Source organism: Tubulanus polymorphus, chromosome 3 (assembly GCF_964204645.1).
Source record: "Tubulanus polymorphus chromosome 3, tnTubPoly1.2, whole genome shotgun sequence".
In the NCBI taxonomy this organism is placed as follows: domain Eukaryota; kingdom Metazoa; phylum Nemertea; class Palaeonemertea; order Tubulaniformes; family Tubulanidae; genus Tubulanus; species Tubulanus polymorphus.
The window spans coordinates 14,938,979-14,966,713 of NC_134027.1; the positions used below are offsets into that span (position 1 = coordinate 14,938,979).

The following is a 27,735-nucleotide window of genomic DNA, read 5'->3' on the forward strand; positions in this document are numbered from 1 at the left end:
AAATACTAAGTTATTGTATTATTCAACGCCCCCTGGTGGCCATATACAAAAACCAATGACCTTGAAACTCACCAAATAGAACATGTTATGAGCTACAACTTTGCAATTGATTGTGGTAACAAAATATGCTTTGGTATCAATTTAATGTGGAAAAACCTTTTTCCACCAACAAATGAGTACTGATGACACCAAGATGGCCGCCAATTACATCATAATTGCCCGATCAAAAATACCTCAAAAGTCATCTTGTGTCCGATCGACCCAATTTTTCTTATGCTGATGGGCCTATGGAGGATACAAATACATATGAAAGACCAAGATAATCAATCAAAGCGTCTTATAAATTTCCCTAGAAAACCTGAAATAGGTGTAAAAAGTGCTGATTTTGGCGAACAACAATGGCTGCCATCAGGTCATCTTGATTCTGACAGGGCCAGTTTTTGGGCTGAAGATGTGTCTAGGGTAGATACATGTGTAACCCAAATATAAAGGCATTACATTAAAGCGTCTTCAAAACTTCCCAAAATAACTGGATTCCGTCTGAGACGAACGGACAGACATCTTTAAAATATATACATTGTTTATAAAGTTGCAAAAGGTATTAAAGTTACACAAGGGTTCATTCGTACAAACGGACGGATGGTTGGACGAAGAGTGAACGCAATAGCCTGCTCACACTAAAGTCCCAAGTGGGCTAAAAATGACATTCATCTCCAAGTACGGCTCACTTTAATGGGCTAGTTACAAATGCGAAAGCAAAGCACCTTAACACTAGAATAGTCGCAGCGGGTTCAGATTGTAAAGCTATGTACAATGTTTTAAACGAGATTCTGTTGAAGGATAATACCAAGAAATTGCCAGCTCACTGGGATCTTGGCCAACTTGCCAATAAGTTCGCTGACTTTTTTGCTAGTAAAGTTGAATTGATTCGAAGCAGTTTTGCTAATGACGCTCAACTCAGTTCCGATTATTATAGTTGTGTATCAGAGTTACCTGAATTCTATCCGGTGTCGCCAGATGAGCTGTCAACTATAGTAAAAAAGTCACCTACAAAATCGTGCAACCTGGACCCAGTGCCAACGTGGTTTCTTAAGTCAATTCTGCAAGCAGTCATTCCTATGATCGCCGACATTGTCAACAAGTCCCTCGCTGAAGGGTTAGTTCCGGATTCCTTTAAGGTGGCTATGGTGTCCCCGCTGTTAAAAAAACATAACCTTGATGCTGATGTGCTATAAAACTACTGGCCTGTGAGCAATCTATCCTTTCTCTCTAAAGTGCTCGAGAGAGTTGTTGCTGCACGATAAACAGCATACATGGATGCAAACGGTCTACACGAGTCGCTTCAGTCCGCATACAAACCAGGTAATAGTACTGAAACGGCTCTGTTAAAAGTGCAAAGTGACTTACGCTCCATGGTTGACAAGCATGGCGTGGTCGTCCTTATCCTGCTTGACTTAAGCGCGGCATTTGATACTGTCGATCATTCCATTCTTATCAAACGGCTACAGATCGTTTTAGGTGTGACAGGTACTGCCTTAAAGTGGTTCCAGTCATACCTGTCTAATCGCAAACAGTGTGTTGTTTTAAATGGCCATCATTCTGAATCTAAAGTACTCGCGTGTGGCGTGCCCCAAGGGTCAGTACTCGGCCCTTTACTGTTTCTGGTGTACATTCTTCCTCTAGCCCAGTTGTTCAATGGAAGTATTGATCACCGTCATGGTTTCGCTGATGACAAGCAGATATACATGCCAATTAATTGCAGAGTTTCAAGTATAGGCGAGCAGGTTACTATCATCAAAACACAAGGCTCGTTAGTAAATCGCTGGTTTAACAACAAGTTTAAGTGTAATCTGGACAAATTTGAAGCGATCCTAATAGGTACAGATCAGGCTATGCTTAACATCAATCTGCAGTATATCAACATTGATGATCATAGGATCCCACTTTCTACGGTGCCAATACACAATCTTGGAGTTATGTTTGATTCTAAATTAGCCATGGACAGCCACGTTAGTAATATCATACGAACGACATCATTCCATCTCCGTACTATCGGTTTGGCGAGGCGTCACTCAACTACTGAGGCAACCAAACTGCTTGCTCAGTCCAGCTTATCCAAAACCGTGCAGCCAGATTAGTTACTCTGACAAGGTCTAGAGAGCATATTACACCAGTCTTAATTTCGCTCCACTGGCTCCCGGTTCAACAGCGGATTGACTATAAGATCCTATTACTTGTGTTCAAGTGTCTAAACAACTTCGCTCCTGTGTATTTGCGTGATCTGCTCATTCCATATGTACCGGCACGTTCACTTAGATCCAGTTCTTGCAATCTTCTAACCACGTATCGCTACAGTCTTAAAACCTTTGGTGGACGTAGCTTCCAATATATTGCTCCAACTCTGTGGAACTCTCTCGATGCAAATATACGGAATATAACTGAAATCAACACTTTCAAACAGAGAGTAAAACATTTGCTTTTCCGCAAAGCCTACGCTCTATGAAATTCAGCACCACTACCATACAAAGCGCTGGTGAACACTATTACTAGTGAAACAGGCGCTATATAAATGTGACATTATTATTACGGCTGTGTTGCAGTTAGCACATATTCTCGCTTTTCGCGGGGTACAGTTTTATCGACCCACTCTGATCGGTAATACGTTGTTTGAACAGCAGCATCAGCAAAATGAAATCGGTAAGTCAGTTGGCAAGTTAGTGAGATACCTTTCCAGACCCCAAGTTGTCTTGAATAATTTAGGGTGTCGGCAACTCGAGTTTGATAACATATAACTTCCCATGTTTGTAAATATTGATCTTTTAGTCGGAGGGAGAGGGTATGTGCTATATAGTCTGGTCTTGGAGAGTTCTCAGCTAGCCGGAGAATTCTCAGCCAGCCAAAACTCTCCAAGACCAGTTTTTTCCAAAGTGTTGCGTACAAATGATAACCACTTATTTTAATTAGGGTTTTCTGTTACATCACAGAAAACCCTATTGAGATTCGCGTGTTTCTTATTAGGGTTTTCTTTTTCTTCACAGAAAACCCTATTGAGATTCGCGTGTTTCTTATTATTTTTTTCCCACACTTTTTTTGTCAAAAGTACATAGGCTTTTTTACATTACCGCCGTTGCCGATACAATCCGTCTGACATCATTCAGCTCACTTCGATCTACAAATACTCCGTGCGTATTTTGAAGAATCAACGTTACAAAAGCACTGTCGGGCCGTAAACATCGAAATTTGAGCCCCATTCAAAGAGCTGACATGTTTTTCTAAGTCGTCTTTCGTCGTTTTTAAAAACTTATTTTAACAATAGCCCATCATCCTCATCAAATCATATTTCCGATACACAGGAAATTTACTACTTCAGATTTTAAAAGCACTGTCGAGCCGTAAACATCGACGAATCGACGTGTGTCACTACATCGTCGTTCCGGGGATCAGCTGCGAGTTTCTCCTGATCATGAGTATCAAATCAAATCAAGTGGCAGGCCTAAACGAAACATGCCAAAGAGATATAGCGGAGAAAAGCTGTTGTGTCGACGAGGTATCAAAATAAAAGAATATATTACTTAATTCGGCCGCGGGCTTCAACCTCTACATCAATACCATCAATACTCTATATTTCCTACAGAACATACCGATCATTGTCAAATGCACAAGGTATTTACTAAATACAAGCATATATAACACACTTCTATCCGTATGCTCGACTCACACTTGACATTCGCAGTAAGCGTTCGCTGTGGGGGAAAGGAGATAGTTCGTTGTGTCGCTTGAAGTGAGATTTACTGTCTCAAACAAACACAGCATAATTGTTGCGTTTATTAACGGACTCATTGGATTGAACTTCAAAACAAAATTTACGATATTTAGGAGGGTTGTATATCAATAGGCCTACGACCAATCTGTCCAGATGTTAGGCCTACGCATATACATAGGCCTACATAGGCTAGTAGCCTCTATTAGGTTGAGGCTAAGTTCACAGTAAAGGAAAAATCAGATTCATTAAAATGCATGTTAATTAGTGATTTACTGGTTCTGACTTGCAACAATCAATCACAATTATCAATTTTATTGGCAAAAATGAAGATTTTTTTGAAAATTTCACTATGAGGTGAATCAATCCGGAATCTTTCAGCAGAATATCAGACACTAGGTCCCTTTCTTTAAAGGTTTATTTGCTATGTGTCATTAACAATCAGTTGTATAATACTGTTTTCATAAATTTGAAGCAGCGCGCCGGCAGCGAATGCTCAAGCAATGTCAGTCACGTATGCCGACATTAACACAAACCAGACCACGGTTTTTGCGGTTAAGAGCATCTCCCCACATAAATTACAGGGACTATAGTGCACCATTTGTTGACACTAACCTTAAATGAACTTTGTATGGATACAATCAAGATAATTTCACCCTGTAATTCCACTATTTAACGGTCGACAAGCAGCTTAAACTGGGTGCCGCCATTCAGTACGCTATTCATAATGTATCTCTACACACATCAAAATCCCACTTGAATTACAAATGTTGCCCAGCAAGTAATTAATGCAAACACATGAGCCCATTGGCAGATATGCCGGTCATGCTAGAAGTTGGAATGTTTACCTGGTCATTTGGATCAACTTTAGTCATCATTCGCTCTTCGAGTAAGTTAAAAAGATGGCGCTGCAGCGCATAAAGTTGGTGAGACATTTCAGTACCGACTGTTCCTCCACAAACAACATGCTGTAATATAATCAACATAAAATACATGAAATCTGTATTTTTCAAGTTTGAAACCATTGGTCTTTTGATATCATAACCTATTTAACTGGTGAAATGCTTGCCCATCTGACAATTGCTCTTGCCCCTGAGAAACCACTAACGTTATAAATCGACCACAATCTTAAACCGGACAATAGCACATTGCATACTCCCCCAGTCAGGGCAAGTCTTATAAGGGCGGCAAAAATAGCGCCCACTCTCGTATCCATATCCCAAATAAAAATTGTAATGAGAAAATTGGATTAAAAATATGGACTATCGAACAGGAACAAGGTACAAAACAGCTATTTTACCATCACAAATATGTGAAAATATGGCCTAAGCAGTATCCTGGATGACATTCAAAAGTAAAAAAGCCATAGGGCTCGTCCCCCTATCGCCCCTAACCAAATCGGAAAATTTATGAAAAAAAAACAGTACAAGCCAAGTGTGGAATGCAAAATGCCTATCTAAACCACAAATTTGACCTGAGCAGTTGTGGATCAAAAACAATGAGGCAGATCCTTCTTCAACCACTTATGCAAATACTAAGTTAAAAGTAGACTAGTCAAAAACAAGACTGTACAGTGGAACAATAGTCCAAAATGAACAGAATTGGAATCTGATATGGCCACCTGGCCAATGAGTAGAAATTTCATGTGCTACCACTCAGAAATTGGATCATGGATAGAAACTAATCATAAGTATTAACAGAATCTAGAGCTTGGGGCGAATCCAGGTAAAAATGCCAGAGGAAAAATCACACCATAGGTAAAAATGCCAGAAGGAAATGTGAGATAAATAGAGCAAAGCATTTATCAACATTGGACCTGATATTCTTATTTACACTAGATTTTATGTAATGAATGCACAGTTAAGATATACATAACATATTCCTATGATAATAAAGATTTAAAGAAAAAAAAATGACAAATTTATAAAATGAAGAGACTCACAAATTTATAAAACAAGAAACAAAATTCTTAATATGGACGTTCCTTAATTTACATGAGTGTATGTTTAATCAGCATCAAAATTAAACATTGGTACTCTAGAGATTTAAGAACAAATGAAAAAGAGAAATAACTTTTGGACTGAATTCAAATGGGAGAAAATGGACTTGTTACACACAATTAGATCGAAAATAAGGAAATATTTTAAAATAATGTATTTTCTCAAATGTATGAATGGAAACACATACCTATCTTCGGCATGAAGCTTTTGGCAGAATTTCAGAGAATCCGTGCTCCAAGCAATCAAAAAAGCCTAAGATGTCCCCCCTTGATTGAATCAAGAAGTATTGATGAAAATCTGTCTATTGATACAATCTCCGTCACACACAACTGCATGATGATACATCTAGAATATACCTGGTAGTGGGTTTTCCCCACTGACTCAAATACTCTCCACGTTTATGATGTGACGAAATCATTTATTTCATACACTATGTACAAAGATTGTTAACGTTCAACAATTTATTTTCGTAAATTGAACAACTTCCAGGATTCACCTCCCCCTTTCCCAATTGTACTGTCCTTCTATAATATTCACTGCTTTTCACGGCCGCCCACGACGAACTCTGGCAGTTGAATCATTTGCAGTTTCCAAGAAAACTTTAACAAGGCGCGAGGCGTACTTTTCAAATACATGCACAGATCAATACACCACATAGCAGCGAGTCTGTGTACCGTGCACGTGATCATATAAAAAACCTTTAAAAACCAACGAAATCAACTTTATTTCATTCAAAATAATAATTGCCCACGGGCCAAGAGGTTTTACCACAGCCTTATGAAGTGCAGAGATGATAAGTCAAAGTTCAAAATACCTGTGAACAATAGATGCAATTTGTAATTTACGAGTAGATTAATTGACGGTCAAAAGAATGAGCCGTAGCTGCTACATCGGCTTGTTGCAAATCCAAGGACAGAGCTGAGATACTTTGCAGACTTTTTGCCGATAATCCGCAGTAAAGCCAGACCGGTTCAGTCGCACGTATCAAAACAGCCGCAGCCGCAGCGTCATGACGAAATGCGATGCCCATACGAAGACTGGATCGCTACGGACAAGCCCTGTCGAGATGATGCATGGCGATTACTTATATCCTAATCAATACTAGTTCACCTGTCCGGTGTTTTCTAAATGCAAATAAGTGTTGCGTCTAAAAAATTTAAGGCTTTCAAGACCATTGTCTGCTAACTTCAAATCTAAAGGCTCTGACTTTCCCAGCACAAAACAAGGAATTTAAGACCGCTACGGTACCGACCCTTGGTGCAAGGTGCCCGTTCACGCCAAGTGATGTAGTGATCCGCATATTAAATCACCTTGTAAAACTAATTTATCCGAACGAATTATTGATAAAATATTATTCAAAAATCTTCTTGATACTATTGTGATCAACTTCTATCACCATTCAACCCAATATAATGTGAAATTATCTTGAATACAAAGTTGCCAGATCTTTTTTGCAACGTATTTAACCCCATTAATCAGATCTTTCCTTAATTCAATGACTGTAAAAATGGTGTGCTTTGGTTCGCGGTAAACATACACGACACGCTCGTTACTCGAGAGCTAAAAATGAATGACAAATTCATAGAATAAAGAGAATCACAAATTTATAAAACAAAGTATGACATAGCAAGAAATTCATGAACATTATTGATATTCTTATTTGCACAAGATGATATTAAGATACAAAATACATATATAAAATATTTTTAGACCATCGGAAATTAAAAAATTAATGCACATGTTCTTATATAATCGAAATAAACAAGCGAACATAGTCATTATATATAACGCATTTCTAAATTAATGAATATTAACAAATGAATGCACTTACTTAAGAGTTAACTTCTATAATTAAATTGCCCATGGGCAAAGTGTGGTTTACCTTGAAATCTGGAGCCTGTTTGGCAAGGGCATTGCTTATGAAAAATCTTTTTAATTAGTGAATTCAAAGTTCTATTATTTCATTTTATCTTTATGACATAATTATTTTGTAGTCAAATATCACAAATCAGAGGGTGGCTAAATAGTCTTGACATCTTTTCCAATGTATAGCCGAAGAAGCTACGAAACACAGTACCGTAATAAAAAATCGGCGTCGTATGTCAGTTGATCGTTTTAATACCACTAAAATATTCAGACCTCGACCTATACCTATAGCTTGCTGCTAAGTATTTTCAGGTTACAAGAAATTACAATTTATTACAAATTCTATCAAACAGAAAACACAGCGCTCATCTTCTGCGTCAAACGTGCACGCGCCAGCAAGCAGCGTTATTACAGTATCACTATACACGTAGTAGTGTATACTGTAGTTGTACGAGCGTGTACTGTGTGTGCAACAGACTAATGATTAGCACTCAGCGCGTATGTGGAGGCCGTGTGATTGTTCGCTTACATTTCAATGTCAATCAAAACAATCACTGGGTATTAAAATGAAACAATACCTTTGGCCGATATGTAAATTAATTATATTCTCACCAGCAATGCGCATTTGGAATTTGTGAGCGCATGGCACCTAGTCCAATGAAACGTTTGTCATTTTGGCTTTCCCATAATTATTTTGGTACTCAGTGATAGTACGGCCTGGGTAAAACTCGAGCGAGTTGCAGATGGTGAACAGCGCACCATACGGCTCGAAATATAATCGTTGAACTGATACAGATAAATATAGACTGATGAGGAAAGTCTCTGTCTTATCATCTGGGTCATGGCACCTCATTTCCCACAGGTCGTTATTTTTCACAGTTAATGAGGGTAATTGCTTACATAGTAAGTGCTAATACACAAACATATTTTACTACTGTTTGACTGAGTAGAATCGGGGAAGTAATGATCAGATTACACTTCCCTGGTAGAATCATGAGAACAGACCATTGAAACACATCAACGCAATACTAGCGACAAAATCAAGATACCTTTCATTTTCATCGTCACAATAAATTAGACATTGAATCGACATATAATAATTAATGATAACAATTTGATAGTTTTGATTTGATTTATCAAATTCATCTATTATCAAATGATTCATATCATTAAAATTATATAAACGATTTTATTCTATTTAGAACCGATATCAACCATAGCGAGTATAACTTAATTTTGGTTAAACAATTTCAAGTTATATGAATAAAAAACTAACCCGATTCAGTTTATTAATATGATATTCAAGTCTTTTGGCGTCACTTTTCGTGTGATCGCGTCTTGATAAAAAACAAGTGTCTTGTGAAATTTGCAGAATCGACGAACCTTCTTCAGAAATGTTTCTAGCTATCCTATCAACTCCGGCCACGAGGATTAGGACCCCTAGCAACTTAAGATGGTGTTCGAATTGCCGAAATAAATGTAAAATATAAATTTGCAATTGAAATGGTAGAACGATCAGACTAATGAAACTATTACGACGTAATTATTGAGGGTTTAACTCGTAGTTATGTTGCTCCGCTGGAATTTACGCCAAAGTAAGTGACGATTCTGCCAGTTCGATAAAATATTAGAACAGGTAACAGAATAACATTCTAATCCGCGAACGACAAATTCAACGTGCTTTAAAACGATAAATAATTTCACTATAGCGGTAAAGATGTCCCGTCATTAAATTTTATTCATCAGTATATTCAACTGCCGCGATTTGGTAATTCAGCGAAAGTTCAAACACCCACTTGGAAATAGTGCAGGCCACATCATACCAGCGCGGTAGTTTGTGTAAAATGTTTACAGGAACACATCTGGCTCTCACCAGTTTCACACAGTACCATAATGACGCTTCAGAAAAACTTTTTTCATATATCTTTGAAATCATTTTGATCATATTCTTTATTCTTTAAGTTATATTTCACTGATTCCATGGATGTTTTTCATAAAAATTCCTCCAGTAATAACGGATTTGAACATAAAATCTGTATTTTCAATATATTCAATTTTTGTTCAATTTCGATGAAATTTTGACACAACATTGCTGATAAGGAACCTAGATGATATTGAAATATTCAGTTTTATACAATTTTTAGGTAAAAAGTTTTCTGACCCCCAAAGTATGCACTAGAGAGCTGCACCTGTTTGGTTTTATGACTCTAGGTTACTGTGTGAAGTTTGTTGCACCGCTTGTGTCTTGGTACTAGTAGAATATTTCCAGGCAGTTCGCGCGAGCTACCGTATGTAGGCCGGCTCTCGGTGACCTTTCTCTCCCTGCAACCAGGAAGTTTTACGTCATTGATACGGATATAGCCGAGTTGAAAAAGCGATGAAATCACCAAAATTACTAATATAGCGGGATTTTATACGAATAAGATTTCAACTCTTCCATTTCTTCAAGATTTCCATCTTAATGTAGAAAAAAAACCGGAAGTCATAACCCAATTATCTGTTCAGTTATGGTTCTGTCAGTGCAAAAATAGCCTATTTCGAGGCTAAAATACTGAATTAATCATTCCAACCTATATATTTTTCCAGGACCTTTTAGAATAGTGTAGGTTGGGGCATTGGAAACATAAATCAACTCGTGAACTTTGATAGGATAATCCCGCTCATTTTTTTCTGAGCGACAGAAGTTTTCGGGATAGATTTGTGTAGCGCAAATGATGTTCTTTCTGAAAACAAATTACATACACAGATAGCCCAAAATCTTCTTCTTTGAATAAAGCAAGAGTTAAAAGAATCGGATGAATAATAAGGAAGTTATGACCATTTTGAATAGACAAGACACGCTCTGCAGCGCACTATACATTGACCTGCGCCGTACTATCACTGAGTAGCGCCAGAATTCCCCGTATATCCCAAAAAGAGCCAATCACATTTGGTCGTAAAGACAATGCTCCCCCCCCCAATTGAGGTCATTGCAATTTTATAGGTAAGAGCTGAGAATTTTTCCGCCAAAAACAGTTTTTCGTAGAATTTTAACAGTCAACCATGTCATCGACGGAGGTTCGCTATGTCTTCGGTCGGATCGATTATACGTCGTTTAAGCCTACACCCAATGAAACAAATGCTCACATAAACTAGGGATCCAGGGACACCATGCCCACTTGGGAAGTGGTTTCAAATGCTCAACAATCTGACAATTTCAATATTCAACGCCCCCTGGTGACCATATACAATAAATTGCCCATGGGCAAAGTGTGGTTTACCTTGAAAGCTAGATGTTGTTTGGAATAAGCTTAAAAAATCTTTTTAATTCGTGACTTCTAAGTTCCACAAGTTTATATCGTATTTTATCTTTCTTAAAGAATTATTTTGTAGTCAAATAAGACCAAAGATATACATTTGGTTACGGTCCACGTCCAAAATTTTGTAGGGTACGGGTAGGCGCGGCAGGGAAACTATTTTATATTTTCAAAAAAAATATGTTTCACAGTATGAAAAAAATATTCAAATAAGGCCATCCCAAAATAATTGTCTGTTTGCCGTAACACTGACTCAACTTTTCAGGATGTAGGTAGGTAGAATTTTTTTGCAAAATTTTTGGGCAAATAAAACCCAAATTTATCACCTTTTTTACATTGAAACAATATCGCAGAAATCAGCTACGTTGTGCACGGGAAATTTGTCTAATAGCATAGATTTTGAGAATTATTCTAAAATTATAACTTTGTCCAAAGCGTCATCTCTGTGTTAAAAATGAAACAGTACATTGAATATGTGCACGCTTTTACGTTACCAGCTTTAATATAGTCACTATGAGAATGAATGGCAGCTTATTGGAACACTGCCAGTTTCCTGGAAAACTTAAATTAGGCCACATGTCAAGGCATGTTTTCACACGATGCACACTTGAATTCAAACATATGTAGCTCATACGTCGGCAGTGTGTCGGTCGGTCGGCCATTTTTATCAAAAATAAAATTTATTTCAATGAATCCCAGAAAAAAAGTTTTCACTCAGTACCTTTGAAATCGGGTCGATCGGGTTACGGCAAACAGACCATTAATATGGGATGGCCTAAAATTCATATGATGTCACATGTAAGAGGGTGGCTGAATCTTGGGTCTTGGAAACCTCTTCCAATGTTGGCCGCGGAAGTTAAAATACCGGTACAGAAGAAATCGGCTATTAGATTGTTTTAAATCCTGGAATTTACAACTACAATATTCCAACCTCGACCTGTACTTGTTATTTGCTGCTTAATATTTTCAGGTCACAAGAAATTACAATTTATTACAAATTCTATCAAACAGAAAACACAGCACTCATCTTCTGTTACGATTATTCAGCCTAATTTCATGTCAAATGTGCACGCCTTTCGGCATCACCTTTAGTAGTGTACTGTACGAGCTTGTGTGTGTGTTGTGTAACACTCCGCGCGCACGTGGAGGCCTCGTCTAAGTGAATGTTCGCTTACACTTCAATGTCAATCAAAACAATCACCGGGTATTAAAATGAAACAATACCTATGGCGGATGTGTGAAATAATTACATCCTCACCAGCAATGAGCATTTGAAATTTGCACCTATACGGCACCTAGTCCAATGAAACGTTCGCCATTCTATGGCTTTCCCATAATTATTGTAGTAGCGCCGGAATTCCCCGTATACCCCAAAAACAGCCAATCCCATTTGCTCATAGAGACGACGCCCCCCAATCGAGGTCATTGGAATTTTATACGCGAGAGCTAAGAATTTTCCCGCCAATAACAGTTTTTCGTAGAATTTTAACTCAGTTGACCATGTCATCGACGGAGGTTCGCCATGTCTTCAATCACATCGATTATACGTCGTTTAACCAGAGAACCAATGAAACAAATGCTCACATGAAAAAACGTACCGTGATTTTACATGAATTGGCTGAATGCCAACATCATATCGCTGACAAAGGTAAACCAAAAACCAATGACCTTGAAACTCACCACAATCATAAAACATGTCAGCAGTTTCAATTTTGTAATTGATAGTGATAAAAAATATGCCTCGTTACCAATTTAACCCTTTCCGTGCTGACAAATTAATACCCTATAGTGCTTGAGAAAATGTGAAAATTTGGGAAAATTCCACCCTAGTGTGTTGAATAACGGGAATAGCACTATAATGCGTCTACACTGCGGCGCGGTGTATCATTAGTTACTAATATTTCTCTATGTTTGACAGGTGCTGCCTTCTTTCAAGAGAGATAATTTCTAATTACTAATTAAATCAATACATCGCAGCACGGTGTACTAGCAAAATCCATCACCGATTTATGCGGCGTAGACGCACTGAAAGGGTTTTAATATGGAAATACTAAGTTATTGTACTATTCAACGCCCCCTGGTGACCATATTCCTAGTAACTCACCTTGTAACCCAATAACCTTGTAACTCACCATAATCATAGAACATGTCATGAACTACAACTTTGCAATTGATCATGGTAACAAAATATGCCTAGGTACCAATATAATAAGGAAATACTAGGTTATTCTACCATTCAACGCCGCTGGTGACCATATAGAATAACTAATTTCCTTAAAACTCACTACACTCATAGACGATGTCATGAGCTACACTTTTGCAATTGATTGTGGTTACAAAATATGTATTGGTACAAATATAATATAGAAATACTAAGATATTGTATTATTCACCGCCCCCTGGTGGCCATATACAAAAACCAATGAAATTGAAACTCACCACAATCATAGAACACGTTATAAGCTACAACTTTCTAATTCATTGTTGTAACAAAATATGCTTAGGTATCAATATGATGTCAAAAAACGAAGATGATAATTCACGTCTAGAAAACTGAAGACCGATTTCACTTTTATGCCCTGATTACAAATAGCAAACCGTCTACTTAATGCAATGACCGATGTTATCGACCCAGGCCAGACCTGCTGTGTCAAAGGTCGGCGCACACATGACAACTGTCATATATTTAGAGACATCATCAAATACACTGAAAATGAAAATATAGATGCCTTTTAATAGCAACAGACCACAGATGAAAGCATTCGATCGCATAGACTGGTCTTTCATGTTCAAATCGCTAGAATCATTCGGCTTTGGTGAAAATTCAATTAAATACATAAAGATGTGCTATATTAACCCGCAATGGCTTCCTTATGACCCCATTACTCAAGAGGGGTAAGGCAGGGGTGTCCGATGAGCGTGATCCTATATGTCATTGTGGCAGAAACGCTTGCAATTAAACTACAACGAGATCCCCATATCAAAGGCATACGACTACCAGGTAGCGAATGTAAAACAAAGCAATACACCGATGATTCAACTCTCAAACTAGTATCGAATCGATTGATAAACATTTAACATTCTCTCCGACTTCGAGAAGGCCTCCGGTGCCAAAATAAACCGCAGAAAAACTGAATGCTTATGGATAGGTGCCTCAAAAAATCGATCTGATAAACCTATAAATTTGAATTTGAGTAATGAAAATATCAAAATAAAGAGTATGTACTTTGGACACTAAGATGTAGACAAATGAAATTCGGAAAATAAACTGATCAAAATAACGAGATTATCAAACCAATGGAGACAAACTAAACTATCTTATGAAGGAAAAAGTGTCAGCTTATACTTGACATAAAAGGAAATCAGGGTTCATAGCCTCCAGGCCCAACTTAATTCAAGTACTTTCAAGGACCTATTTCAACAAAATTCAAGTACTATTTTCTGAAAAATACCATATAAACACTAGTATTTAAGGCAAATATATTGCAATGAAAATTCCTTTATCGCAGAAATTTAAAAGAAGTACAAACGCAAATCATCATAAAGAAACATCCACGCGTAGCAGAGCACTTGATAACTTTGGAATCTTTCAGCTTTATTCTAAGAAAGATTTACTACATGTATCAGAAATTAATAACTTCAAAACAAGAAATCTGTGGGCCTTTCAACGGAATTACAGGTAGACCTCGCCATCAAAAAGACATACTATCGAAAGCAAAAATAACAAAATTATACAAAAGTAAATTACAGCTCATCGACCTATTTACAATCGATTAATTTGCTCCTTTTGAGTTTCGATGGCTGAAATTAGCTCTTTAGAGCCGCTTCTCCCATCGAAGATATGTCAATGGTTTCGGCGCATATCTTGCACCTAGCTTCTGTTGAAATTGGTCTGCGTTGAATCCAACTTTTGTATGATTCATGCACCAACCAGGCGTCAGAGAAATGGCACTTTCCCATACTGGCCTATCTAATTTTGAATCCAACAAATTTCGATGACCGGCTTAAACGTCTAAATGATAACAGCTTAACGCTTAATCATGATCAGCTTGGGATACCCTGACATAAAAAATCACTTTTCGATAGTTAATGCTCCAAAGATCGTCAAAATCAAGAACGGTCTTTATATTAATTTGAGGTCATTATTTATTACCAATAATCTATTTAGAATTATTTTGAAGTATTTTGTTTGTTTATTTCATCACAACGGCATTTGTATATACGCGGCGCGCGATAGCGGTAGTGCCGCCACGTGTCTACTAATAGATTTGTATATGCATTGTCAGCAGTGAGCCACGTGCCTAAAACATTTGTACTGTATATATACACAAGTCAGCAGTGTATACGAGTCTATAGCATGCTGACAGTACAGAGTCACAGCACTCTCACACGTGGTTGGCAGTGTGCGGGCGTATTGAAGTCAATACAACAAACTAATTGACAAAATTTGGACAACATTAAAAATTCAAGGACTTCCAATGATTTTTACTGAAATTTTGAAAATTCAAGCATTTTCAAGGCCTTGAAAACGCATTTTGTGATTCAAGCACTATTAAGCACTTTCCAGGATCGCTACGAACCCTGGAAATGCATGTTATAAAAGTATAAGGTAATTAGATTCTAAATGACAAACAGTTGTTTATACAAGGAAGAGAAGGTAAATACGTAACACATTTTAAGTAGGACTAATGGATTTTGAAATGAAATAGATATAATCATTATAGATTATAAGCCTCCTAATAAATTACAAGGTTTCATTAAATCAAAAGCATCTCAGATGTCATATTTATATTTTTGTTGCTTAAGCTGAAATCAAATCTGGCTGTATCGGGAGATGAGAAAGTATTCTAAGTTCCATACAAACTCTGTCCGGATAACAGGATTCAAAGCCAAGACCTTAGGCTAAAAAATTGATACTTTGTCTCTCCACTCATTGCTGAGCTTAAAAGTTGACACAGCCGGCCACCTCTACCCTGTACATTATTTTTTTAAACCATGATCAATGATATTTTACTATAACAGACCCGGCAGTTTTAGAAATGAACCGATAAACATTTTACAACTACAAAGATTCTTTCTGTGAGGTCGGGTTAGTAACAAATTCAACATTCTAATGAATTCTCTATCTATTCTCAAACTACAGTAGATCAGTTCGACATGAACAATATGAATGTGTGAGCGATATTTATTTGCCAGACAGAAGCGACAGTGCACCTTCCCTCGTAGTATCATTCTCACGGCAATGCAGTTTATGCCACGCTGTACGAGGAAGTGCGAAGATCGCGGCCACCCAGCTACGTACCCGTCTTATCATAAGCCTTAGCGTCAAGCAGTAGCGCAAAAGAGATGCAGAGGTCTACAAGACGAATCCCGCGCAGAGGCAAAATTGTAGCGAGTAAGCTGCAGCTAATATAGCGTTCGAATTCAACTATATACTACACAATATGGATCGAACTGTATGGTGTTTTTTAATGCGGATTAGAATTGTTTGAAATTCGTCCACATATTGATACAAACGTTTTTTTTTTTGGTCAAGATAATCCCGGGCGTATGCATAATTAACGTAAGTTCTAATATTTTCTAACAAATCGTTTTTAAGAGAATATCCTTTATCTAAAGATTAACGGCTTCGTTGATTTTGGTGAGCTCCACATGTTTCTATAACGAGGGCGCCATCATTACAGCTCCACAGTAAATACTGCAAACTACGCCGCGCATCGACATGCAATTTTCAGCACATTTCTACGTAGTTAAAGCAAAAGATTATTTATGTTGATTATATAGTAGAAACTCCTGATAGAAGGAAAGACACGCAAATGTGTCATATAAATATAATGAAACCATATATAAGTAAAGAAGATGTGACTAAAAGTGATGTTTGGAATCCGAAAGTTGTTTCTTCGTTGATTAGGGAACCAATTCATAATGTGCTGGAATTGAACAATTTGGTGGTTCCTCCTACTTTTGACAATTCGAGTGAATTTAAGTTATTAGATGAAAAGTTATCGCATTTAGAACCTAATTAAAAGAAATAATTGAGAAACAATTAATGAATTTAAACATTTGTTCACAGATTCTCCAGGTGAAACCAGATGGATAACTCATGATCTGCATGTGGGTGACGCTACACCAGTTAAACAGGCCCCATATCGAGTGAATACAGTTAAGAGAGATATCATGAAAACATAGGTTGAGGCCATGGTAGAAATGGGTGTAGCTGAACTCAGTGATCAACAGAAAACAGACGTGCTTAGCCCAAAAGTAGTATTGCATATTTATTTCAGTAAAAATAAGCTCACATCAGTAGTTTTAATGAATATTTGTCTGTCAATAGTTTCCAATTAAGCATCAATGGTTTTATATCATAAAACCAGTAGTTTCCTTTTGAGTATCAGTAGTATCAGAAAACAGAATTAATCAAAAAAATATAATTGAATATTCTTTACTTTTTAAATTTTTCATTGTTCCTCCGGTCAATGAGAACCTAAATCTGAGGATCGGAAGGATAAAAACCTCAAGCGGTTTTAATTAACAGACAGTATGTTTGTTCAAAATGTGGCATTTAATTTAGCAATACCGATCTTTTCCCGGGATTGAATCTACTTAGTATTATGGAAAAGGTATCAGCAGGTGCTGCCACTGTGATGAAAGGTTATGTAGTGGGTTTCCCCAAGGATGAAAATATCTATCAATAAAGTCAGGAAAATAATCGTTTTTAAAAGAAAAACAATTTCATTTTAGCAAATACGGAAATTCCGTGGGGTCAGCAGGTCTGAGAATAACAAGAGGGTTTCTGCGAGAGCAGCAGAAACCCTATTTGCACAAAAAAGCAAAATTTTGGTCTTGAAAAACAAACTTCACATGTAATAACAATGAGTAAGAAAAATATCCCGGCTTATAGTTTCTGCTTCTGTGAACCTGGCTGTATTTATTGCCCATTGGCGTCGATTACTTATATAAAATCCAGGTGGCAAAAATATCAGCCTCATATTCTTTTGTACTTACATTCTGAATGATATTCCTCAGTGTTGACTTTGCCTGAAGAGTTGCTGCCATAGCCTGAAAGTGGTGCAAAACGAGCAACTTTAAGAGTCAACTAATATGGTTAACTTACCAGGGGACTATTAGAGAATCTAGTCCATTAGTCCATAGGCCCTAGGCCAATTCAAAGGCTGTCTCTGCGATCTTGAAAATCAATAAGTTGCCATTACCAATTAAAGTTGTGCATTAAAAAATATGGATGACAAAACTGATAAAAGAATAACTAAATTTCTTTACATGGCAGGGACGAGTGGATTGAAAAAACGCGGAAATAAGTAAAACTATTAGGCAAACTGCTGGCTTAGCCAGCAGTTACAAGCATCGAAGGTGAGAAGCCCCTTAAGTGGGATTAGGCCCCCCAAGAAAATCTGAAATTTCAAGGGGTTTTTGGCGCATTTCAGGCCCATTTTCCAGCATTGACTAATGACAAAATAGATGACTCAAATAGACACACTCCACGTGCAGTGCAAACCTGGATGCTGAACAATTTCATTTTTTACACACACTGTCTACGAAGTTTGTTAGAGAATTTATATTGGTAAATAGAACAATTTCAAGATTAAGTTCCCCCTTTCCCAATTTCACTGTCCTTCTATAAAATTCTTGTCTTTTCACGGCCACCCATGACAAACCCTGGCAGTTGAATCATTAGCAGTTTCCTGGAAAATTTTAACTAGGCCACACACGAGGCGCTCTGTTCACGCAGAGATCAATACACCACAAAGCAGCGAGTCTGTGTAACCCGCACATACGAGGCAGCACATGTATTCTTCCAAAACAAAATGTAGTCCCAACAACACATTACTAGATTAATAAATAAGCAATGCATTCAATGAAATTCAATAAAGTCAGATTTATTACTGCATCGAATGTTTTGAAAGTTCCAAAGAGAAGCTAAGCCTAGTTCGGAAGTTATTTTGTACCAAAGGAAGAGAGTCTCATATGCGATAGCAAAAGTCAAGACGATTTTCACGACTCGATATGCCGTCTACACAACGTAAAACGAAAGTAACATGTATACACAAACGCGCGCCACTTCATTGTCAGCTGAGTCTGTATGGCTGCGCAAACAAGAGTTTGTTACCCTAATCCTTCTAATATTAGTGATGCTGAACAAACGCTTCAATTAATAGTCGTCTTTTATTCTAAATCTTATCAGTTCATTGCCCCTTACAATTTATGATTCATGAAGATGTTATTATGCATCTACTCTAATTCGAAGATTTCATATTTCTTGAATTAGATAATAAATTGCCCATGGGCAAAGTGTAGTTTACCTTGAAAATCTAGAGGTTGTTTGGAATAAGGGCATTGCTTGAAAAATCTTTTTAATTCGTGACTTCAAAGTTCCACAAGTTTATGTTATATTTTATCTTTCTCAAAGAATTATTTTGAAGTCAAATAAGACCAAAGATATACATTTGGTTACAGTCCACTTCCAAAATTTTGTAGGGTACAGGTAGGCGCGGCAGGGAAACTATTTTATATTAAAAAAAAAAATATGTTTCACAATATGAAAAAAATATTCAAATAAGGCCATCCCAAAATAATTGTCTGTTTGCCGTAACACCGACTCAACTTTTCAGGATGAGTCGGTAGGTAGAAATTTATTTTGCAAAATTTTTGGGCAAAAAAAAATGTATCACCCTTTTTACATGGAAACAATATCCCAAAAATCATCTACGTTGTGCACGGGAAATTTGTCTAATAGCGTAGATTTCAAGAATTATTCTAAAATTATAACTTCGACCAGAGCGTCATAGCTCTGTGTTAAAAATGAAACAGTACATTGAATATGTGCGCGCTTTTACGTTACCAGCTTTAATATAGTCACTATGAGAATGAATGGCAGCTTATTGGAACACTGCCAGTTTCCTGGAAAACTTAAATTAGGCCACATGTCAAGGCATGTTTTCACACGATGCACACTTGAATTCAAACATACATAGCTCATACGTCGGCAGTGGGTCTTTTCACTCGGTACCTTTGAAATCTGAAATTTCAAGGGGTTTTTGGCGCATTTGAGGCCCATTTTCCAACTTTGACTAATGACAAAATAGAAAACTCAAATAGACACACTCCACGTGCAGTGCAAACCTGGATGCTGAACAATTTCATTTTTACACACACTGTCTACAAAGTTTGTTAGAGAATTTATATTACAATCTATTACAAATTCTATCAAACAGAAAGCACAGCGCTCATCTTCTGCTACGATTATTCAGCCTATTTTCATGTCAAACGTGCACGCGTTACAGCATCACCTTTAGTAGTGTACTGTACGAGCTTGTGCGTGTGTCGTGTAGCACTCCGCGCGCACGTGCACGTGTTACAGTATCACCTTCAGATAGCAGACATCATAGATTTGAAACATTACCTTTTTTCGACTTTGTGGAGCCATCATGAACATGGCATTGATAAGACCAATCGAACTTTTTTGGATATCTTGATTAGCACTGAAATTAATCAAATCATGATTATAAATAACTCATTTAACACCTAAAATATAGAATATTTAAGGATAGACTTATGCGGATTATGGAATTTGTCGTATTCAGGGATGAAAACAGAGGCATTTAAATTTACAGATATATTAGTCGATTATTCACTAGTTGCAAGTAGCGAAAATGTGAAGCCATTAGGGAGACCTGCCCATAAAACTTTTATTATTTCCATGCATTTTTGGTGCATCAAAGGCCCAATAAGTTTGGTTTGTTCATTGTTGACGTCAAAAGTCAATGAAAAAGGAGGATTCTGATATCAAAATCACCTGGAGATGTACACATAGTTGAAGGTACAGACGAGCCCCTATCTATGATCTTGCTATCAATCACTCAAGATGAGCACACAGTGCATGCTTTAATCTAATTCATTGATAACGTATGCCTTGTAGAATGAACTGAAGCGCATGAACACAGATTCTAAATGTAGATGTCATGCAATTCTGTGCAATAGTGCGATGGCTGACGAGGTAAACACGACTATTAAGATGAGATTTTAAGTGTCAGCGGAGTTTTCCACGCCTTTACTTAAAGAGACAGAACTTTGAATACCATGAAAATCAATATGGAGCTAGGAGTTCACACAAGCTGAATTCAGCTTGTAGCCCCAATTACGTCATCATTAGCACAATCTACATGGGTATCCAATGAACTACATGAAAATTCCTACATATTTATACACTTTCAATCATTTATATTTCAGTAATCCATCACTCATTACAGCTAAAATTTCTCAAAAATGATTATTATGTATTGCATAACATTATCTATCATTTACTCGCTGCCAGCCATTTTTCAGGAAATGCTACTCTTCGTCAGGAGTTCCGTGTTTTTCAGAGATTTTTAAAACAAAAACTAGAAGAGATAATACTTTCATCAACTTAGTTTTATTTTGTTCCTTTGGTCTTGCTTTTCCAGGTAAAATCAGCAGCATTTCTTCTAACAGTGATACAATCTGTAGCAATCACAAGTGCAGAGGAGGTATCTTGCAGAAAATATGCCCATTCATGCGTGTTCAGCCCCCATTTCAATAGATGATATAACTAACACACTGCATAGAATGACTGATGATAATCGTTTTTAGTAGTAAGAGGCATAAAACTAACTGGAGTTGTGCGATGAATTCCCCATCTATCGTCAGAGTTAAAGAAACTAGTCAACCATACCAGCACAGTTTTGGCAGGCAGGGATGGGAAATATCGAACGTACCAGCACGTTTTGGCAGGCAAAGAGTTAAAGATGAAAGCTATTTTAGGCTAAAATAAGGTCTGTTTTAGGTCTGTTAGTATTGAGTGTGCTACGATATCAACTTCCGACTTTTCCTCAAGACTTAAACCACTTCCCCCATCATGAATAACCCTTCTCAACAGATCCAATCATCCAGTAAAGTCCAATAAAGCAGGTAAGTGCTGAGCTATAAAATGGGCATCGTTTCAATGCTTTGCACGAAGGGTAAGTTGCATGAGCATTCGGTTTTGCGCGAGTCTTTCGATTGTGTGAAACACGTTCTCGCGCTCGAACAGTAACTGCGAGTGTGAAAGCCTCAATCGCTTGAGCGCAAAGGTTAGCAATGTTACGAAAAGAATCTAGAATCGAAACCATTCGAAGATGTTTCAATGTTAAACAACTACGCTACTTGCAGAATTATCGTATTTGTCAAAAATTTGAAATATGAATATTAAATATTCTAAAAAAATCTCCGAATGTGGTTTAACGCTCGGAAAACCCGCTGTTCGAATGGCTCGAGTGCGGTACGCGAAGTGGAAAGCCCGACGCGAGAGAGTACAGTGCGCAGCCAGCAAGCGTTACAAAATATCTGAATATGATTTGAGGATGTTTACTTCCAATGATTATACAACTACGGTCCTTGCAGAATTATCGTATTTAAGAATGAATAATAAGTCTTGATTCACTAATCATTTATATTACCGTTGTTTCTCCATCAATAGTTTGCATTTTGGCCCGATTGCTCACAGGGCTACACACGCCTGCCATGCCAGGTCGCTATCACAATTTAGAAAACAGCATGCACGTACTACTTTTATTTTTATAAATAATGCCTCGAATAAGTCATGTTGATTCTGCCAAAAAACGGAAATTAGAGGAGATAAAGCAGCCGAGTACGAAACGTCATCGAAGAGGATTGTTTGTGGTACGATAACCACACTCAAACGTGGTGAACAGATGATAAGATAAAAACCCACTATTTACAAATTGAAAGAAATCTAAAATTGAGAATTTATTTATTGAAACAATCTAAAATTTAAGAACACGACGTTTCGATCTCATACTAGAGATAATCGTTAGGTGTGAGATATTGACTAAAACAGGGGTATATATACAGAGGAGAACTGGTTAATTGAGTAAATAGGTGAGTGAGTGAAACCTTGATCGTTTCAATAAATAAATTCTCGATCTTAGATTTCTTTTAATTTGTAAATAAAAGGTTTTTATCTATCAGGATTGTTTGTGTCTGAGCTTGAAAAAGATGGTCTAGATATATTTTTCGTTTTCGTTTAAAAGAAACGCAGCGTGAAAAGCTTGCTGGTATGGGGCCATTTATGATGTTGTTGTGGTTATGATGACCTTGCACACAGGTTAGCGCTAGCTGTAAATTCTAGCAATGACTAGATTATATATATCAAACAAGTTGAAGAGGATCTAAGAATTCTATAGACATTTTTTAGAATAGTACAAAGAGAGTTGCCTGCTGTTCAAAGTTACATTGTCAATGTATTGACAGAAGTGGTATTGCGTACACTGGAAAATCTCGGAAACTAAAAGGAAAATCAAAGAAAACTATGAAAAGTTGATGTACCAGATGGCTCAGTATGGGTAAATCAGTCTCATCTGCTAAATAGAACTTTGTACCTATTGTTTCAACTCTTATGCAGCTGAAAGATACCGATCCACCAGCGTTAGCACTCTTCAAAAGAATGAACAGTGTAAAGTTTCTTGGAGCAATGTATATTCTGCACGCTGTATTGGCATGTCTAAATGCATTAAGTAGATGATTCCAAGCTGGTACTCTTAACTTTTAACATGTCAATCCGGCAATAGAGCATACAAAAGATCAATTTACCCTTTCAATACCACATAGTGTCTCCGCTGCTGTACCGGAGGGAATTTAGGGGTTTATAGGGGTATATTTGAAACTTCATAGAATAGTTACCAAGGTAAGTGACACAGAAAATTCATAAAGCATGTTGTTGATAACTTTTGGGCCAACAATGTAGACATAAATAATTTGGATATAAGTGAACTTGAGGTCAAGGTCACATACTCCAAGATGGCCGCCATAAAAAAAATTCACGAAAAAGTTTCAGATAAACTGCTCTGTCTCCCAGCAAAATGCACTGATCTATTCAATTCCAACTGAAATTGTATGCCATATATCCTTACTTTACATAGTAAAAATTTCAAAGTAATAGAACAACAAAAAAATTTATTTTTCCACTCATTTACCAACTTCTCCACTGATATGTCGGAAGGCCGGATGTAAGGGGTTTCATTGGGGTATAATTTCAGGCCTCATAAAATTGTTACCTATGTATTTGACACTAATACATTGCATACCATGGTGTTGATAACCATTGGGCTTACAAATAAGACAAATTATTTGGATATATGTGACCTTGGGGATGGACAGTTTCTGATTCTTCATTATTGTTGTTGGTGTCCCTTGCCATGACAACTGTATCAATAGGGTCTAAAAAATTGTCACTGATTTCATTTTCATCATCAAAATCATTGCCGGCACTATAAACCTATTTTCTGACTAAGGCTCATCATCTAAACTGCTGCTGTCATATTCGTTGTCACTCTCAATTTGTTCACTACCAAATTCCAAGGCACCAGCATCACTGTCAGCATCATATACGAGCTGCTGAACCGTTTCATTCAGCCAAATTGTTTTTTCCTGGCTGTTGCCATCTTGGATTTTATGCAGATGGCAGCACCAGCTGATACTGATAGATATGCCCTTCTAGAAAAAGGGTTTAGTGATACCGTATCACATACAGTACGGGTATGCTAGCTTGCCAATTATTGTACCGTATGCCATACGGTAGTGGTATTGTAAGGGTTAAGCGAGTTAGCTACAAATCTGAAACCAAATCATGATTGAGAACAAGATCTCAGAAAAGACACTGGAAGATTGTCAAATAATGGTCTTGAATTAGAACTGGCAGATTTCTACAGAACGACACTTGAAGATACGCTGAACAAGTATGTAGATGGATTAGTGAAACATATAGAGGAGAGACTAGCTACAAACTTTCCAATACAAGCTTTCCAATAATTAAATCATTAGCTTTGGTCACAGCAGAGCTAAAAACAAACTCGACAAACTCTTTTTAACTGGCAATTCTATATTTATTGTCCACTTCTAGTACAAAATCTTATTCAATGTACAGAGACCCTGACTAGAGGACGACATGTTATGTATTTTATGACAGTTTTTTTCGGCCTAAAGCCAATCATAATTCCAATTGCATGCTCCCTCGTGTAGCTCTATAAACCTCATCACTGTATCAGAATCAAGGAGTTGCACCGTTATTTCGAATCTCATTTCATGACGATTAGTGCTGAATCTGTTATTCTCTTTGATTCGTGATTGACATTACTTTCTGAAATTAAACCAATATACATATCACTAAAATTTAAACCTGGATTGACTTTTCAATTCATGTCTCATCCGTTTTTCAAACTTACCATGATACATAACAAGTTGAGCTCATTTAATTTGATACACATAACATCTAATTCTTAAGAAATCCAGAGTTGTATCACAGTAAATCATCATCAGAACACACACCTACAATAGACAATCAACAGAATATTTATAATAAGTACTTACTGTTCACAAATTTTAAAAGACATTGAAGTGAAGTAAGTGAAGTTACCTGTCGTATATTTTCACCACACTGAATTGACTGCTAATGTCCAGTCACATTCAGAATAATCAATCAGTCATCTTAAGTGAACAAACAAATTGCCGGTGCCGTAGCCACTGTAGTATGGCTGGTTCAGTTCAGTTGTTAATGTTGTCAATTGACGACCGTTCCTTTTGAGTAGCGTAGGTTTTGACGGCGCTGTAACGGAGACATCCTGAATTGTATGTCGATATTTTCGAGGCCACACACAGTACAGGTGCCCGCTGAAGCGTTACCTGATAGTTTTAGTCGAGTTTCTTTCTTCATTGATGTAAAAATCAACTTTTAAGCGGTCCATGGAGCAGAGCTGCCAACCCTTGAAAATGGATTTGAGGGACAGAGATCCTCATTTTCTGGGACTCTCTCACGTATGCAAGCTTCAATTAATAAGAATCTTTCTGGTATTATCCAACGGTTTCCGGACTCGAAAGATATTCTTTCGAAATTTCAATCACGTTTACCCTCCCTACTTTATATCTATGGGCTCCCTAAAATCCATAAGAAAGATGTTCCGCTGCGCCCCATTGTATCTAATTGTAATTGCCCTCTTATCGCTTATCCAAATTTCTGGCTAAACAATTATCCCCGGCTCTTGGTTCTTTCTCCCCCTCGCATTTACGACACAACCAAGATTTATTAGAACGGTTAAAACACATTATTCCTGGTAACGATAAATTCATTACCTTTGATGCTAGTTCTCTTTTTACCAATGTTCCCCTTAGGCCTACCCTGGATTTTCTCAAACGTAAACTTCCTTCCCTGGAATTTAATTTTGACATTCCTTCTGACTGTATTATCGAACTAATTGAACTTTGCACTCAGAACTCCTTCTTTAGTTTCAACAATTCATATTTCGAACAGGTTTTTGGCATGGCTATGCGGAACCCGCTTAGTCCCATTCTAGCTAATCTATTCCAGGAACACGTTGAAACCGAATTACTACCTCTTTACACAGATACTCCCCCTAAACTTTGGTTACGATACGTTGACGATATTCTTGCCCTTATACCTTTTGACTTTGATATTGATCAATTTCTCACATTTATTAACTCTTTTTATCCCTCTTTGAACTTCACATTTGAATAGGAAGTTGATGGAAAAATTCCTTTCCTTGATGTTTATATTCACAATTGTTTGTCTTGTTTAAAATTCTCAGTTTATAGGAAACCAACCCATTCTGGATCATACCTGCATTATTTCTCCTTCACTGCTCATAACATTGAACTTAGTGTTGCCAGGCTTATTCCTTCCTGCGTTAAGGATTTGTGACCCCCTTTTTTTGGATGATGAATTAACCCAGATCAAGACTTCTCTTAATAAATTAGCGTACCCCGAAGACATTTTGAATAAAGCTCTCTTGAGAGCCAGTCGTTCACATTTCTGTCATTCTCAAGGGACCCGCGTGCATAAACAGCCTATTATTGTACCTCTTGTTTCTTTTCTGGAAAAATCTAAAACTCCCCTCCATCTCTTAAGGCTGGCTTATGTCGACAAGCAACGCAACGCCTACCGACGCAACTGGGTTTATCGCCGATTAGCAGCAACTAGCGACCTACGAGAGGCTGCTAGTTGCTGCTCTATCGGTTCGACATGAGCCGACTTGCGACAGCAACCCGACGCCTACCGACTCGTTGCAAGCCGTATCCGGCTAGTTGCCCATGTTCTACTCTGGCCTACGGTAGGCGGACAGTTGCTTTCGATCGCAACCGACATAAGCTCATCTGCGACGCGACGGAACTGAGCGCAGGGGTTCCAGCCAATAGGAGACCGCATATACATAGTACAAAACATCACCGCTAGTTAGCGTCATTAGTCATGAACTTTCAAATTCAAGTAGTTCAAAATGTAAACCAAACCTTCAGCCCGGCAGATGACTAGACCGAAGATCTAGAAACGAAGTTGGCAAAATTATGGTGTGAGCGGCCATCTTTATATAATGTCGATAGCACATTGTATTCAAAACCGAATCAGAAAGATTAAGATCTTAAAGAAATAGCTTTATAATAGAAATATATTTCCCAATACCCGGTAATTAAAATTTATCCACAAAATTCTTATCACGTGACCATTTGAACCGTTGCAGTTGCTGGAAATCGCAACCGACATAAGCAGGGAAGCAACTGGAAGGGTCCCGTATCCCGCTAGTCGGCCTCAGTTGCTGCGAATCGGAGCGCAGTCGATATAAGCCGGGCTGCGATCGCGGTTGCTCTCAGTTGCGTCGGTAGGAGTCGGTAGGCGTCGCGTTGCTTGTCGACATAAGCCAGCCTTTAAACAAACTCAATTTTACTTATAACAACAAACTTAGTCATAATCTTACTCATAACTCCCCCAAAATTG

At 37.6% G+C, this 27,735-nt stretch overlaps 1 protein-coding gene and 1 long non-coding RNA gene across 9 annotated transcripts in view; both read right to left on the bottom strand.

Annotated features, from left to right (window-relative positions):
- The window catches only part of LOC141902857 (engulfment and cell motility protein 1-like), a 194,846-nt gene that overhangs the window by 70,812 nt on the left and 96,299 nt on the right, over window positions 1–27,735 (bottom strand). For 7 of the 8 annotated variants that reach the window (XM_074790778.1, XM_074790780.1, XM_074790777.1 and 4 more), the window contains 3 exons: window positions 20,341–20,419; window positions 17,928–17,981; window positions 4,609–4,728 (listed from right to left, as the gene is read on the bottom strand). In XM_074790778.1, the coding sequence (XP_074646879.1) occupies window positions 4,609–4,728; window positions 17,928–17,981; window positions 20,341–20,419 (253 nt within the window). The remainder of the gene's footprint in view (window positions 1–4,608; window positions 4,729–17,927; window positions 17,982–20,340; window positions 20,420–27,735) is intronic. The other variant, XM_074790781.1, reaches the window with a different exon arrangement.
- LOC141902859 (uncharacterized) lies at window positions 24,858–25,874 on the bottom strand. The gene is made up of 4 exons (XR_012618960.1): window positions 25,635–25,874; window positions 25,369–25,557; window positions 25,178–25,280; window positions 24,858–25,092 (listed from the first exon to the last, which is right to left on the bottom strand). It is a non-coding gene; the product is annotated as an uncharacterized LOC141902859 (long non-coding RNA).